The following is a 17286-nucleotide window of genomic DNA, read 5'->3' as shown; positions in this document are numbered from 1 at the left end:
AAAATGCCGCCCTCATTAACCTCGATGTAAATTCGAGCAAGGATCTTCAATCTTGGATTTCGGTTCAAATATTCTCTTTTGCTGATAGGACTTGTACTTCGAGAGACGGCTTTCACAAAGATAAATAATGTATAGTATTTTGAGAACTTATTCACCATATTTAAGAGCATTACAGCGGTCGTGGGAGCCAATTAATGCCACAGGATCTCTTCAAATTCAGCAAATCAGATGGAGAAAACGAAGAACGGATCCGAAGGCCAAATCGAAAATTGGAAGGGTTCGGGAACCCACACCTTTTGACCCATGGGAGCGTGATTTTTTGGTAGAGAAAATGCCTCATTATAGGTCAACAATGAATGCTGTTAGGTAATTTGTATTCATATTTTATTTTAGCCATGCGAACTGTGGAAATGTTGATCACTAGCTTGATGTTCTTAAAACTTTTGCCATTTGCGTGGTCCCACATACAGGAAATGGTGCTGGTGAGTGGTGCGGGGGGGGGGGGGGGTAGGATGGGACGTCCGGACAGCTGACAGGTTATCTTTTTGAAGCCTTCTTTTTTGTCTTTGGATTACACTTAAAATATGAATTCAATACTTGTAGTCCTCTTCTATTTTGTTCTTTATAATATTTCCTAATATTTTGTACTAAAAATTGATACAACTTCACTTGTAATTTTTTCCAAATAATGACTTTCTAAAATTGATTGTCCGGACACACAACCTGTCCGGACACAACAACTGGGTATACTCGAAAATCTCGAAAAACATTGATATTATACATGATGGGCTGGGATGCGGATTGACTATTGTTGCTGTGATACTGCTAAATCTGCTGTTTCAGAGGAGTTCTTCAACATTTTCTGATTTTTTTTGTTCTACACAGACGGATGGTGGCCATTGTGCTCGTAATAAATAATAAATAAATTGTGGAGCTCCACCGACGCCTTGCTTAACCAGTCAATGCTTCCACTCTTCCAAAAATCCAGGAAATTCTGGGAAGTTTTGCTATATTCCAAGATCATTTCAGGAAGTGAGAAATTCCGGGAAGTTTTCATTTCCAAAAATGATATTTTTATGTCAAAATCTATCACAAAATTGCATCTTTCTAATGAAAATGACAACAGTTTTGTTCGCTTGCTCGCAAGTCTTTTGCCCAATATACACATTTTTGGTCATATTTTGCCCCTCAAAATGTGTGGCTCATTACCGCACAGGGCCCTATATTTCATCTTTTTTGTGTGTTTAGTAGAGAAGTATTACATCCTATGAAAGACTGGAGCTGGGGAACATTAAAATTCTGAGATATTTTGTAAAATTCCACTATCTTTCAGAGTAAATTGAAATTTTGTTTTGAAAAGTGGAAGCACTAAACTACAGCATCTACACTGGAAAAAAAGGTGCACTGGTGCATGGTGCACCTTCCTCAATTACTCCTAAATTTTGCTTTTTGACAGGGGAAAAAGGAACAAATAGTAAAGATAAATTTATGTTAAATACAATCAGCTTACCACCTTTCACAAAAATATGCTGGAGAAGACCAAATTTTGATGACAAACAGATCAGGATCATCCAGGTTCTTCTTTGATCGCCGTCAGCTCTGAGCGTGCGGACGCGCCAGCAGATTTGGCTGACACATTTGTATGCTCAGCTGTAGCTGCACTGATGGTGATCGAGCGATCGAAGAAGAATCTGGTTGATCCTGATCTGTTTGTCATCAAAATTCGCTATTTTCCAGAATATTTTTTCGGAAAGGTGGTAAGCTGAATATATTTGATAACAATTCATTTTTATTATTTCTTCCCTTTTCCACCATCAAAAAGCAAAATTTAGGAGTGAGGATAGACGTAACTTAAGGCATCAGTGGAGCTCCACCACTATGAGCCCAATGACCGTCATCGGTCTATTGACAGAAGGGATGCCGCGGAGCCGGACGAAGACTCAGCGGAGCATACCCCTGACAGAAATAGACCCACTTATTGATCTATGTTGCTGTATGCTGTGGGTGCTAGTGCACTCTGATACCCTGTCTGTGTCGTGGGGGTGTCTGACCTGAGGCTGAGTAAAACCCCAAATCTCTGGAGCTCACAATTTGTGACATGGTCGAATGACCATCACAGTCACCTTATTAAGTTTACTAAGGCTGAGCTGAGAATAACGTAAATGGAATAATCATGTCTAATGCTCATGTGCTTATTGTCAGCTCTTCCTACAAGAATCCTAGTCTCGACTTAGACTGTAGATGACTAATTATATTAAACTCAACATAAAATTGGGTATTCAAATCAATTGAAATGTGGATGTGTCATTATCTTTCAACTTGCATTGTCTTTTTTTTTTAAAGATAGATTTTAATAAGAAGTCATTATTGCATTGTTACATTTATCTACCTAATTGTAGGCACTTATTCAATGAAGAACTTGAGAGGAAAAAGGATGAAACGGCAGAAGGTCTATCAAGTGTGGAACAAGAAAGGGAAGAGGAAGAAGCGTTTAGGCAACTTTTGAAGTGGAATGAACAAGAGAATGCCAAGATTAATGCAAGAAGGTAATTATTATTGGTGTCTAATTGAGTTTTTTTTGTTGCTAATACTCTGTATGTTACAGTGACAAATTATGAATTCAAGAAAAGAAGAGCAAATGTCAAATTTGAAGACCCATTATCCACTTTTTTTCTCCTTATTTCATGAAATTGATATTTTCATGTCATTATGAGAAATGCAGTTTCTGTTTTTTATTGTGTTTTTTTTCTTAATTATTTGTATTCACAACATGGCAGGATGGCATGGTTGGTTGTATTATGTTTGCAACAATAGTGAGTGAATATATGAGATGCAGAAGACGTAAACTTTCTATGATTTGAATATTTACCAAAGGCCTTTAGGCCAGAAGTATGCCAGGGTGTTATATACAAAAAAAATTGCTTAAGGTGAATACTGTGGTACCATACTTAGGCAAATGTATGTAATTCTGGGGTAAAACTATATTATGTTTTTATCATCTTATCAAAGGAAAGAGAAACTTGCTGCTAAGGCAAAGGAGATCGAAGAAGAAAATCTACAGAGGTTGCTGAGAAAGGAAGAGCAGGAGGCAGAAGAAATTGAAAGAATGCGACAGCTTGTATTGCAGGAACAGGTACAATTTTTAATACTTTTTAAATGATTTTTTTTCTATTCTTGAATTATTCTTTAATTTTTGTCTCGCCTTCATTGATAGCAGAATGCCGCTTTCCGCTTTTCCGATGGTGACGATGGCGTCAACATAAAATCTTAACCGAAGATTAAGTGTATGAAATGACAGCATAACCTAAAAAGTATATGGACCTAGTTCTTGAAACTTGAACATAAAATGGTAATCAGATATTACTGAACATCCTTTGCAAGTTTCAAGTCACATGATTAAGATCAAAGGTCAATGAACTTTGGCCAAGTTGGGGGTATTTGTTTAATTACCATGATAACTTTGAAAGTTAATGGATCTGATTCATAAACTTGAACATGAGAGTAATCACTGAACATCCTGTGCGAGTTTCAGGTCATATGAACAAGGTCAAAGGTCATTTACATGTAAGGTCAATGAACTTTTGCCATTTTAGGGGTATTTGTTGAATTACCATCATAACTCTGAAATTGTATAAGTTGAGTTCATAAAACTTGGACATAAATTAAGAGTAATCAAGTATCACTATACATCCTGTGCAAGTTTCAAGTCACATGACAAAGATCAAAGGTCATTAAGGTCAATGCAGTTTGGCCATGTTGGAGGTAATTATTAAATTCCTGTCATAAAGTTCGAAGTTTATGGATATAGTTTATTAATTGTGGACGTAGGGGTAATCAAGTTTCACTGACAAGTCTTAGGTCACATGATCAAGATCAAATGTCATTTAGATTCAATGAATGTAGTATTGTTTCATTATACGAATGGTGTTTTTTGTGAATAATTATTTCTTTGCAGTTTTCAAAGTCAGCACCGCTGCTAAAGAATCGCGTAATGCAGTTGAGACTGCTAGAGGCGCTCTACTTGTTATAACCTTCCATTCCTTGATTTGACATATATTTCTTTATTTAATGATTAATTTAGGATGTATGTTCAAGAAGTCTTTTTACTTACACCCTTTGTGATAAACAAGTGACAGTAAATACAAATTAGAATTATGAATTTTAAAGAAAATGTACCAAAAAGTAAAATTTTAAGCTTAAAGCTGGAAATTTTGTGATAGCTTGATTAAAGTATAACCCCAAAATATCCAGTTAAGTCTCCATTAGTTTTTTTTTCAGACCAGGAGCCCATTTCATAAAGGACTTGCAACTAGTGTAACTTTGCCATTATGATAACTACCATGGCAACAGGGCTCAGCAGCCAATCATAATCAAGGTTACCATGGTAGTTGCCATAACAGCAAAGTTACAACAGTTGCAAGTTCTTTATGAAACGGGCACCTTGATGTACAGAACATAGATTACATGCCATTTACATCTTCCAAGTGCAAGTCAAAATTCTGTGGCATGACTAATCTGAATTTTAAAGGACAAGTCCACCCCAACAAAAACTTGCTTTGAATAAAAAGAGAAAAATTCAACAAGCATAACACTGAAAATTTAATCGAAATCGGATGTAAAATAAGAAAGTTATGGCATTTTAAAGTTTCGCTTCATTTCACAAAACAGTTATATGCACATCTCGGTCAGTATGCAAATGAGGAGCTGATGACATCACCCACTCACTATTTCTTTTGTATTTTATTATTTGAAATATGAAATATTTTTATTTTCTCGTCATTGTCATGTGAAATGAAGTTTCATTCCTCCCTGAACATGTGGAATTCCATTATTTTAACATTTTGTGCTTCAGGCAAGGAGGTCCTATTCAGTCAGTCGGCAAGCCCTGAAAAAGTAGCTTCTTTTATCCAAGTGATATTCATGACTATAGGGTTTTTGCATTATTAATGAGCTTGGTGCGAACCAAAACACCTCTTTTTATTCTGCCATTGCTGCTCTAAATATTAACCAAATTTCATGTTTTTGGTATATTTGTAAAGAAGAAGAATCATTCTTTCAGGTCATGTGTTTGGAATTTTTAAAAAATGTTGGAAACTTTTGATATAAAACATGAAACAAAATGATTTTTTTCATGCAACAAATGTTGTTGTTTTCACACTTGATTTCTGTTTGAGCACAAATGATTTTTAGATCATAATAAAGCTGAAGATCTACGCTTTAATATGATATAATTTGTATAAGAAGATGTATCGTAGATGGGTCAGCAGCCAGCTTTTCATAGGCCAAGTACATTTAGCAGCTCAAAAACAAGAATACTGCACTCTGATTGGTCACAGAGACCACACACCCACGCAAATTCCAATGTTCCCCACACTGGGCCTCTGCAAGGTCACACTCACCATGTGGTAATCTCTTCAAATAACCCGCTCCTGTTGTTGTGAAAACATTATTCAGCCAATCAGAACTCTGGATTTTATGTTACTCAGAAATTTTAGAAATCTCGTCTTGCATCTTGATGGAAAAAGCTGGCTGCTGACCCATCTAAAAGATGCCACATATCAAGAGTGACATTGTAAGAAAGTATAGAGTTTGAGCTTTCTGATGATATAAATAATGTTGGTACCTAAAACACAAAATGTTGCACAATTTGCAAGTGAAAACAGAGGAAGAAAATTCTGTTTGATGTATCTTTTCTGGTAAAAAATTCACTTATTTATCAAAATATTGTATTCAAAAGAAATAACCAATATGAAAAAGTAAAATTAATCTTCCCAATGGTACAAAAATAATCAATTTTACTCCAGGAGAAAGTGGTTAAATTCTTTGAGAAAAAAGTCTCACAATTCACGAGATTTTGCAGGGACATGAATTCATCCACGAGAGGACTTGGATAAATCTTGCCCATTTGCTCATTAACACAGGGGCTTGCCGACTGACTGTATTCGTCAAATTCGTTAAAATTGAAATATTGTATAATTCAAACAATAAGAAACAAAAGAAATAGTGAGTGACATCATCGACTCACTCATTTGGATGTAACTGGCTCGTTCATATAACTATTTTGTTAAAAATAAGTGAAACTTTAGAATGTCGTAACTTTCTTATTTTACATCCGATTTTGATGAAATTTTCAGCATTGTGCTTGTCTGATTTTTCTCTATTGATTCAAATCAATATTTTGCTGAGGTGGACTTGACCTTTAAGTAAAGCTTTCTCTATTTATGATCACTAATATTCTCACGTTAATCTCATTCTTTTTGTTTTAATAGGAGGCCAGTAAGACATTCATTACCATGGAAACCATGGAAGCTGCTATCAACGAGGCTTTAGACAATCCCAAGAATTACGACTTCCTCATCAAGAAGAGCGGAGAACCCATCCTTCCTGAGGACACCGCTTGGGAAAGTTTCAAAGAAAGGACGATGAAAGCCAAGGATGAGGAGTTTGTAGCAGATGGAGGAGATGAAAATCAGGCCAAATCAGCAGAGAATTGACCTTTGACATTCGGCCCTGTCGATATGTTACCTCTTTGACTTCTGAATTGGAGAAGTGCCATAGGCGTCATGTTGGGATCACACTGTTTTCTGTGTCCGTGGTTTAATGTTGACTCATGGATTGTGTTCTCGGTTTAGACTTTGAAGGAACCAAGGAACAGAGCACGCCGAAAAGCCAAATTCATTGAAAGTGAAATCAGGCACATTTTTGTTCTATCCCACCTTTGGTATGCTATTCAAAACATTGATAGTTGAAGAAGTTTGATGCTGATTGTGAAAGAGTTGTATCATGTCACATTTTATGTGTATTTTTGGAGATGAACACATATTTCTGTTGGTGGAAATTGAATGGGTGAAAATAGTTAATGGTTTCTGACAGAAAACTTACATTTATGGAAATGAATCAGGATCGTCAATCATGATTAACACTAAATTTTTCTACTTTATTTGAATCAGAGATCTGCCCCCAGTAGTGTGAATCTCTTTAACTGCAGAAGCCTCACTACAAATACTAGTTTTTACACAAGTTTCTTCATGTGTTAGAGTCAGTGGCATTACAACTTTGCCACAAGGAGTTTTCAACTTATGTTCTGGAGTTTTGTTTTATTGTAAATAGTTTTATGGAATGGGGATGGGGAAATTCAGGAAGTGTCCAGTGACAAGGTGTCCCCAACAGTTACCATTAAAACAACACTTTTCAGCCAATCTGAGTCAAGGTAAATACTGAAAATGTTGAATGAATGGCTCCTTGTCAGGGATGACAACCATATGAAACAGTGCCCAGGGATGTGGATGTCAGCACTAAAAAATGTTATAGCAGACCACAAGCACATAATGAGACCAGGCACTGCAGGAGGGACTTGGGGTCTGTTACACAAAGAATTACGTTTAACCCTAAAAGAGCCAGGTTATTTGGACCCATCTCAAGGCCGGGGGGGGGGGGGGAGATTCTGCCCCCCCTTTCTCCCCCCCCCCACGAGATTTTGATTGCACGAGCATCACAAAAATTTGCACGTTGGTAGTGTGCGATGAATCTACAAGGCTATACGGTTGATTTTTTTGAAACAATAAGATTTTTTATTTAATGAATTAAATGCTTATTTATGCATGTAATAAAACATTTGTTCTAATCAACTATCATACGGCCCCAAAAGCCCCCCGAACTATTTTTAATTCAAAGACTCTTTGAAGGATCCTGATCAAATGTAATTTTAAATAAAAATTTGGTATCAAATTTTTTTTATGTATTTTGATGTTTTTGTTAATTTCTTATGTATTTCCTTGTTTTTCTACCTTTTGTTTTTTATTGTTTTGTTGATGGATATTGTTGTGGACTTTTTTTTATCACAAAAAAGACAAAATTAATGATGTTTGAATCAGTAAAAGTGGAAAATAATGATACATTTATGAATTGTGGGTAAATACACATTTTGCATTGGATTTGTACATGAATTCATGTTTTTGAGCAGTTTTGGGTCTGACATGCACTAACATAATGTTGCTTAGTTTCGTAACTGAGAATTTGGTCTCTAAAGTTATGCGAGATTCGAGAGTAAATAGTGAGTGGCGCGGTAAAAAATTTGCTTGGCGGATTTATGGTGATAAATGTAGGGAGCTGGCCTTTTTGGGTTAAAACGCAACTTGAATAGGTCAAGCACAAGTCTCTAATACATGCTTTTAATTGGCAGAAAGGCAAGTTGCATTGATTTCCGTAGCCGTGTTTGATTGCAACTCTTTATACAACAGGCCCCAGTTTTTATAAGAAATAATAAGGATTATGAAGCACAACTTTTTCTTCTTGAGACCCAGGGGACTTGTTCTGTCATCTCTTTAAAGTCGCCACAGTTACCATAGTAACATGAACTTCTAAACTGTGCAGCCAACCATAAGGGCTGACAAAGACTGTCGGTGAATGATGCCTTTAAATAAAGTGACCAAATAAAATCATGAAGTGTCAAGGAATGTTGATCTTTTAGGGATATGTCACATGATGTGCACAATTTTAGTCCCATTTCATAAATCTTAATTCAGTTTAATCAGTAAAAGTAGAAATGATACATTTATGAATTTTGGCTAACTACACAATTTGCATTGGATTTGTACATGAATTCACAGCTTTTTTTTTCCAGAGGTAACATTGCCTCTATGACTACTACCATGGTAGCAGGTCACAGCGGAAAATCACAATTAAGTTTTCCTTGGCAGTTGCTACAATTTACAATGTATGTAAACTCAACTGCAACTACACAAGGCCAACGTTATCTCTCAAACTACACTATCACAAAGTTTGTTGCCATCCAATATAGGTACAGATTATTTTGATCCTTCTGCAAATATTGCGTGAGAAATGAATTGTAATAAAATGAAAAAAAAATGTGAATTTTGGTGAATTCTTTGTTAAACTCTCTCGGTCCTGAATACGAAATATGGCAGATGATTTATCTGAAACCTTCATGTAACATTCAATAGAGATGTGGACTAACTGAAAATGAAATTCTAATTTAGTCTAGACTTCATTCAGATTACAATCACGCAAATCAAGTTGTTGTTTTTTCTTTGGTGTAAGTGGGGAAACTGCAGTCAGTCACTCAGTCAATAGTCAATAATTAAATCCAGTTTTGTCTGTTAGGAAGGGGTTGGCCATTTCACCTCACTCAAGGCAATCACACGGAACCCCTACACTCTAAAAATTCAGTGCATTTCCCATCTGAAACCCAACCTTCCTACTCTCTTCCGTCTTCTTGGGCTGTGCCATCCTCCTCCTTGAAATCACGTAGAATTTAAAAAAAAACCTTAAAGGGGAAGTTCACTCTGACGACGAGTTGGATATACGAAAAGCAGAAAAAAAAAGAAAGAAATATAATGGTGAAGGACAAATATTTGAAAAATATAAAAAGAATGAGAGAGATTTGAATTTTCAAGGTTCTCAAGTGATTTGTGACTTCATATCCAGGCAGCTTCACCTTACAAGATGTCATAGAAATCCATAAATTTTAAAAAGAAATCTTGTAGAAGGGGGCATGAAACGAGGTGTCTGGTGATGTATCCACCGTGCAAACAGAATTTCTTACAAAGGACAAGTCCACCCAACAAAAACTTGATTTGAATAAAAAGAGAAAAACACAACACTGAAAATTTCATCAAAAGTTATGGCATTTATAATTTTAGCTTCATTTCACAAAACTGTTATATGCTCATCTCAGTTGGTATGCAAATGAGGAACTGATGACATCACTCACTATTTCTTTTGTATTTTGTTATATGAAATATTTCTATTTTCTCGTCACTGTCGTGAAATGAAGTTTCATTCCTCCCTGAACACTTGGTATTCCATTACTTCAACATTTTGTGTTTCAGGCTAGGAGGTCCTCATCAAATTCGTAAAAATTGAAATATTGTATAATTCAAACAATAAAAAAGAAAAGAAATAATGAGTGAGTGACATCATTAACTCTCTCATTTGGATGTAACTGGCTCGTTCATATAACTATTTTGTTAAAATAAGCGAAACTTTGAAATGTCATAACTTTCTTATTTTACATCCGATTTTGATGAAATTTTCAGCATTGTGCTTGTCTGATTTTTCTCTATTGATTCAAATCAACATTTTTCTTAGGTGGACTTGACCTTTAAAAGAAAATTTGCATTCCAAGGGAATTGATATCACACAACATATTGAAAAGCTGATTGAGCTGTCACATCACAAAATCAAAAAAATTAAAAACCCATAACTCTTATTCTTGACAGATTTTCATCAAACCTTCAACAATATTTGTTTGCTTTCATCAAAACCATGTTCGTAAGGGTGAACTTCTCCTTTATTGTTATCATTGTGATAGTATGGCTACCATAAGGTGAACTGCCAACTCGTCTATTGCTAACTCATCCACTCACCACATGGTCTACTTTCATGAAGTCTAATGCCATTCCGTCCATCAACATTTCATCTATCAACCATTTGGTCCAATCATCACTTTGCCTTTGACCATTTCATCTAATAACCAGTTGGTCTATTACCCATTTTCCTTTCATTCATTTCGTCCAATTAACACTTATTCAATTAGACCAAATGGTTTTATTGACTACAAAATGGCTATTGGACCAATTGGTCATTAGACAAAATGGCGAGTGGACGGAATGGCAATTAAACCGTGTGGACAGTGGACGAATTGATGATAGACCAAATGATAGTAGACAAGTTGGTAATTTGCTTCCCTTATATACAGGTTGTTTTTTTTGTTTTTTTTTCTACTATATAGTCTTCTTTTTTTCCCCCTTACACTCAGTAGATTATATCAGTTACACCATTTGTATATATATACATATATATTTTTTCCTTTTGGATATATTTATATACTTTTATACTTATAGATTCTTTTTTTAGACTTACTTTTTTCTCTTAGTTTGTTTAATGCTCTATCATACATACTTATGTCTTTTGCACATTATCAGTTGTTCCCTTTTCTTTCCCTTTTTCCTCACACTTATGTACCAGTTTATTATGCCTTTCTTTGTTATCTGTTTGACCCACCTCTCACTAATTCTCTTGTTATTCATCTCTTCCTCATACCCCCATCACTGTTTTGTTCTAGATCCTGTTTGATGTTGCCTGCCTCATGTCTTAATCCCTCCCCGCTTGAGGTCTTTCTTTGGCCTTACACTAACTTCCCTTTGTGTCTGCCTACTCCTTTTCTTTCATCCCCTTCATTAACCTGATTGGTCATCTCTTCTCACTAATGCCCCTTTTGTCTCCTTGTTTCCAGTGTTGCTGTTGAATGTCTGTGTTCTATATTATGGTTGTTCAACTTTATATGTTTGTCATTTTGCCTCCGAAGAAGATTCTGCTAGGATCGAAAGCTTAGGCCCCTTTTGACTCTCTAAGTTGGTAATTAGACGAATTGGCATTAGACCAATTGAGAAATAAACCTACCATAATAAAAACCTTCTGGTAAAATGAAAAAAATCATCACATGAAATAAATAAATTACAGGTATAGAACCATTTCCAATATAAAAATATTTATTCTGAAATCAAGTACAAGAAAATTAACATGGCATGTAAGAAAGGTTAGATATAAGAATATCATGTTCCATTTGGCAAAATTTGTCTCCATATACTAGTATTATGAACATCTTACATGAATATTACACATCGATTCGGGTATCATACAACATATAAATCAAATCTTTCTGAACACTGTCGTATACAAAATACAATGTCAAAAGGCTACAATCATTTACTCTCTCGGAGTAGCAAATCATCAGCTGATAAATTCAAGTGCAGCAATGAAAAGAATATACCGTAATAAATCTGGATAATAAGTTCACTAGATAAAATCCTGAATTTTACACATTCTTGAAAACATGTAGTACATATTTTATGGAAGAAGACATAAAACCAGCCGATAAATGAAAATCGGGGGGGGGGGGGGGGGTGATTAAATATTCATCATGCACAATATTTTTTCTTTCTTGTACTGTATGTATCATAAAAAGGATATTACAGAAAGTGAATATTTTTTTTGTGTTATTTTACCCAGCGATTTATTACACACAAAAAAATGTTCTAAATTTTTATTTAAAGTGTTCACAAGTATCCTGTATTTTCATTACAAATGTATCTAATGAATAACCAAATAACCAGGTAAAGGAAAGCAAGAGTAGGGGGAGCACTTCCATTCACGAGTGGATACAAGTGCGACCATGAGATCTCAAAAAGCACCCTTAACACATAGTTTCCATATTCTGAAAATGCACCCCTTAACAAGTATTGGCATGTGAAACCCTACCCTCGTGTGAAACCCTACCCTTAACAAGTATTGGAAACAAAACAATACTATTTGCAAGTATTCCCTGAATTGAACGCCTAAACAAGTACATGTACAGCCATATTTCAAACACGGACATCGGTTTTATCTTTACCTACATCATTGGGTTTAGTACAGCCCAACTCGCGCAAATTGTACTCTTTTCATTATTTTAGCGTTTTTGACACCCTTATTACATTACGTACGTAACGTGCCCTATCTTGAAAAAGACATCCTTTTTACATGTTTTTTTTTTGGTCGCGCATGGTATCCACTCGTCAATGTAGGTGCCCCCCCCCCCCCGGGGGAGGAGAGTGAGAGGGGAGCAATCCTTTACTAATTTTTAATTACAACATGCAAATTTGATAAACAATTAAATAGGTCATGTTGTACTGATTAAAAAAAATGATAAATTCTAATGTTGAACTAATAGTTGTACTCAAAGATCACCAACGAATGATCATATACACAAAATTATCAGCAAGGAATAAGGCAGGAGTTGTATATAAAAGAGAGCATTGGATCCTTCTCTCTTGTACTACTTCTCTCACACATTGCAACAAATGATAAAACATACGTGTAGCTCAGCAGTAAAAGTATCTGTTTTCAAATTGAATATTTGAAATATTAAAGAAATGAACATACAAGTCCAGAGGCAGAAATTCTCTCTTCAACTACACTTAATATTTCAGTTAACTTTTGAAGATCATTCATTTTTATTTACACCTAGTCAAATTAAAAACTGAACAGGACAAAATTTTGTCCAAACTCAAAGAGACAGAAACGTTTGCATTGTAAGAAGTAGTGCACAAAAGCATTTGCAAACAAAACACATGAAATGTCATCCAACATTGGATGTAAAATAAGAAGTTATGATATTTCAAAGAAATATACAAAATTTTGTAGACATAAAGATGTAGAAGCTCTACATTTAATTTGGCATATGAGCGTGGAGGAATAAGACCATGTTTAATTTTGATATTTCAGAATTTTATTTTAAAAAAATAACAGCAGACAACATCATTGGGTCTTTCATTTTCAGCATCCACCACATGTTGTGCTGTTATTTACCAGTCAGCAATACATACATGTACGTTAAAATATCAAATATTACTTCATATCCGCATTAGATGACATTTTCAGGGTTGTGCTTATTCTTATCTCTATTTAATCAACTTAATGTTTGGGTGAACCGAGGCTATTATCATCTGTAATATCATAATTCGATGAAGTTACGCTCAATAACTAGCTCCTTCATGTTTCAAGAGCCACTCCTTCAGGACGATCCCCTTATCAGACATGAAGCCTCCCAGCTTACCTCCGCTTCCCAGTACCCTGTGACATGGTACCACCAATGGGGTGGGATTGTGCCTCATTGCCCCGCCCACTGCCCTAGCACCATGAGGATTGCCTAGCATAGCGGCGAGCTCTCCGTAGGTCACGGTCTGTCCTGCTCGGACATCGGATGCAAGCTTCCTCCAAACTTGAGATGAGAAAGAGTCTGTAATAATCAAAGAGAGGGGACTTTCATAAATTTACAAGTAAACCATAAACAGATAAATACCAGTGGTAGGATTAATTGAAGATAAGTAAAAGCCAAAATGTTCTAAGTCATTCTTAGTTTGCAAAATATTTTTAAAACTTTTTCCTCATACAATTCACATACCAGTAAACTCTAGTAATACAGTTTAACCTCATATAAATTGCAAAACTAAAATATTCATAATAAAGGGGAAAATATCTCTATACTTTAACATCAAAATATTTCTTATATTTTTGTTGTCAAACACAGGAATATTTTAGGAAATGTCTTTGAGAACGGCTAAAAATTTAATTTGGAAATCAACTGAGGTAATTTTGAATTATGTTCAATTTTGTATATAGTGTATATACATTCCTGTTAGCGTTTTTATCTGTATTAATTTATTGAATTTTGCTGATTATTTTTACTCTACTTATATCATATTACCCTTGTTTAAAATTTTGATAGGGGGTCTATATCTTACAAGCTTTGCTTTTCAGTAGGCCCCTCCACCTTTTTCATTTCATTGGTACGTTTCAACCCTGAATGTATTGCAGTTGATGCATCTTTTCATTGTAAAAATAATTATGAAATGTACTTTGATGATTTATGGAACATGAATTATGAATATCAATATACAAACAATCAAATAAATATTGACTGGCATAACAAATCATTCCTGCACTTTATTTTCGGGTTTTAATATTGATTAATTTTCAAACATAAATCTGATTTAAGATGAATCACAATTTACCTGATTTAAATTCTGTAATATGCAGAGGAGGAAGGGGGAGGTTCATGATCAAACTAGCATCTTCAAAATATTTTCTCAGCCAATCAGAGCACTCCTTCAGGGAAGCTGACCAATGGCTTGGTTCCTCAAATACTTCAATTATTCTGGTGAGGAGGTATGGAAATTATAACAGAATGATTATATTGCTGAGATTTGCCATGTGATATGAAAATCTAAAGATTTCCAAAAAGGGTCAAGAATCTTGTTTAAAAAATCATTACAAAATCTGAAAATGGTGGCATGAAATTAATTTTTCAAAATGATCATTGATGTTTTGAAATCCATGATAGTATACCCCCCCCCCCCCCCCTCCCCCATTATGTTTTTTTTTATTGGGGAAAAGTTTCACTTAAAAAGAATGTCTTAAGTCATCTCCTTTTTTTAGGGTACAGATAAACTTTGATGATGGTTTTATTAATCAATGAAAACGAGTTTACTCTCACAACTAATTCATCAAATGATGATTACTGTAATGGAAGAGGAACTAATCTGCCTGTCTACACACACACACACATTTCAAACTACTACTAGGTCTAGTATTAATCAAGTACCAAGTTACAGATGCTTCTGTTCATGAGAAAGGACTATTATCAAACAAATCTAAAATATTCCAAGATACTACATACAGTATAGCTAAAATACAAAATACAAGATATGATGCATGATACAATCAAGCCAAATATTTTTTAATGGGGGGAGGGGGGGGGTCAGGTTGATAAAGCACCTGTTGATTCAGAAGTGATCATTTGTTAATTCTACTTTCTATCACATAAACTTGCAGTTTTTGTTCATAACAAAACCCAGAGGCCCAATAATAGTAGGCTTACTCTTAAACCCAAAATAACATTTTAAGAGAAATCATGGTATGATTTGGCATCCTTATTCAAAAGCACACCAATAGCCCCCCCCCCCCCCCTCCACGATTTGTAATACTCACTTTGTGCTCTGTTTTGGCAATGTCTTTGCAGCTGTCAAACTAATCTTGTGCACACCAACATCACATCCAGTCACTGTCACATGACCAATTGGTGTTGACATGACAACTGTTGCCATGTCACAGGCTACTCTCTTGAGGGAAGGCATACTGTAAAAAATAATATAGAAAAAGAAAAGAAAGTTGAAAACAATTCAAATGATTAATAATCCAACCATGCATATCTTGTCTACTAACTGTTTATTTGTTAATGTCAAAGATACATAATTGGATGATGATTGATGATGCTGATGGTATCGAAATATTCTTGATCTACATCATTATTTGAATGGATAAACTCACTGGCACTGGCCCCAGGCCCAGTCGTCTGTCAGCAGTGTGGACATGGTCTGTTTCTAGTTCTGTCAGTGTCAGGGATATGGTCCGCTGAGACTTTGCCTTGTGGTCCCCTCCGTCAATAGTATTAGTAGGAAAAAAAATAAAATAAAAAATATTGAAAAATTCCTCTGAAACTGTGGATTTATCAGTCGACTCTATGTGGACATGAATTATGACTTCATTATGTTGCTGTGTTCCTGTGATGATGATGATGAATGATGGGACAGATGGGAAACGCACAAGACTATAGTACAGAACTACAGGAAAACTGTGTCGTGGAAAAAACATCCATTCAATTCAGATTTATTTCTCAAGAGTCAAGACTCAAGTCAGAGTCAAGCAATTGCATGTTTGTAGATTCCCATCTTGAGCAAAACAACCAATGTTACTGGTTATGGTTATTGTATGGTAACGAAACAGTGCACAACTTAGACCAAACTCTTCAGTCTCTGTATTTTGGTAGACCAAAAGCAAAAGCTTCAGTCTCTGTAATTGTAAGACTGTATTTTGGTTGTTCCGCTGAACTGCGTTGGCTCACTTACCATAGACATAGTAAAATATCAGAAATTGTTAAATAAATCCCCAGAAACGATGGTTATTCCTGTCTATGCACAAGTGTGCTTGACTAGACTTTGAGTAGGGTAGGCCGTAGGCGGGTAGGGGTCCGAATGCCTAAACCGTAGTCGTAACGGCGGGCAGCGGCAGCGAGGCGGGCAGGCCAGGCCAGGCAGGGGTCAGCGCCTGCCTGTTCGTGTGGCGTGTTGCTAGCGGCTCGGGCTGGCGGATAGTCTGTCTGCAAAAAGTGCTAAGAAAAATAACTAATTCGACTCGATTTACCATGTTTACCTTGATTTGTTTGTTCGAGATCGGGTAATGACTTCAGTGCAGCAAATATTGAGTAAGCATCAACAAATGGACAACAAGCTGTCAAATCAACTGTGGAATTAAGCCTTGCCGCAAAAAATCGGAGTCACGTTGAGTCCGAATAGAATCAATGGCAATGCATCATATTGTTTTTGTTTATAAAATATCTTAGTCTTGTGTCCATAAATCTAGGTATTCAACTTTTTTTTCTCTCTATAACTGCATATATAATATTAATTAAATTGTTAGTATGATAAATTAATTCCTTACTATCAAATTCTTTTAACGCATAAGTATATTTTCACTCTGATTTGAACAACGAGATTTATAGATTATTTTGAATATATACGATGGACTTCAATAGAACTAACAATTCCGAGGTCGGCCGATCAAAAATAATAACGCAAAGCTATGGAGAGCGAATAGGGGCAAAATTTTTTTGCCGTAATAAGAGGGGGTGAAAGGATAGAAATTTAGAAGGTAGAGGGTGGGAAG

General features: G+C 35.5%; 2 protein-coding genes across 4 annotated transcripts; one reads left to right on the top strand and one right to left on the bottom strand.

The window, feature by feature from the left end:
* Positions 1-20: 20 nt before the first annotated feature.
* On the top strand, positions 21-7727 carry LOC121424863 (28S ribosomal protein S26, mitochondrial-like). The gene is made up of 4 exons (XM_041620699.1): positions 21-366; positions 2400-2546; positions 3010-3133; positions 6270-7727. Exons 1-4 carry the CDS (start codon positions 128-130, stop codon positions 6492-6494), a joined length of 735 nt encoding a protein of 244 aa, XP_041476633.1. The 5' UTR covers positions 21-127; the 3' UTR covers positions 6495-7727.
* Positions 7728-12590: 4863 nt separating this feature from the next.
* LOC121425567 (methylated-DNA--protein-cysteine methyltransferase-like) lies at positions 12591-16918 on the bottom strand. Of its 3 annotated transcripts, XM_041621655.1 has the most exons (5): positions 16774-16918; positions 15892-15998; positions 15553-15699; positions 14577-14719; positions 12591-13801 (listed from the first exon to the last, which is right to left on the bottom strand). In XM_041621655.1, the coding sequence occupies exons 2-5, from the start codon at positions 15933-15935 to the stop codon at positions 13539-13541; spliced, it is 597 nt and encodes a 198-aa protein (XP_041477589.1). In that variant the 5' UTR covers positions 15936-15998; positions 16774-16918; the 3' UTR covers positions 12591-13538. The 3 variants fall into 3 exon arrangements, with proteins under 3 accessions (XP_041477589.1, XP_041477591.1, XP_041477590.1); XM_041621657.1 differs by lacking the exon at positions 15892-15998 and having other exon boundaries at positions 16765-16918; XM_041621656.1 differs by lacking the exon at positions 15892-15998.
* Between the last annotated feature and the right edge of the window lie 368 nt (positions 16919-17286).

This window comes from Lytechinus variegatus, chromosome 12 (assembly GCF_018143015.1).
Source record: "Lytechinus variegatus isolate NC3 chromosome 12, Lvar_3.0, whole genome shotgun sequence".
In the NCBI taxonomy this organism is placed as follows: domain Eukaryota; kingdom Metazoa; phylum Echinodermata; class Echinoidea; order Temnopleuroida; family Toxopneustidae; genus Lytechinus; species Lytechinus variegatus.
Note: the sequence above shows the minus strand (reverse complement) of the source record. Positions and strands in the feature narration are given on the sequence as shown.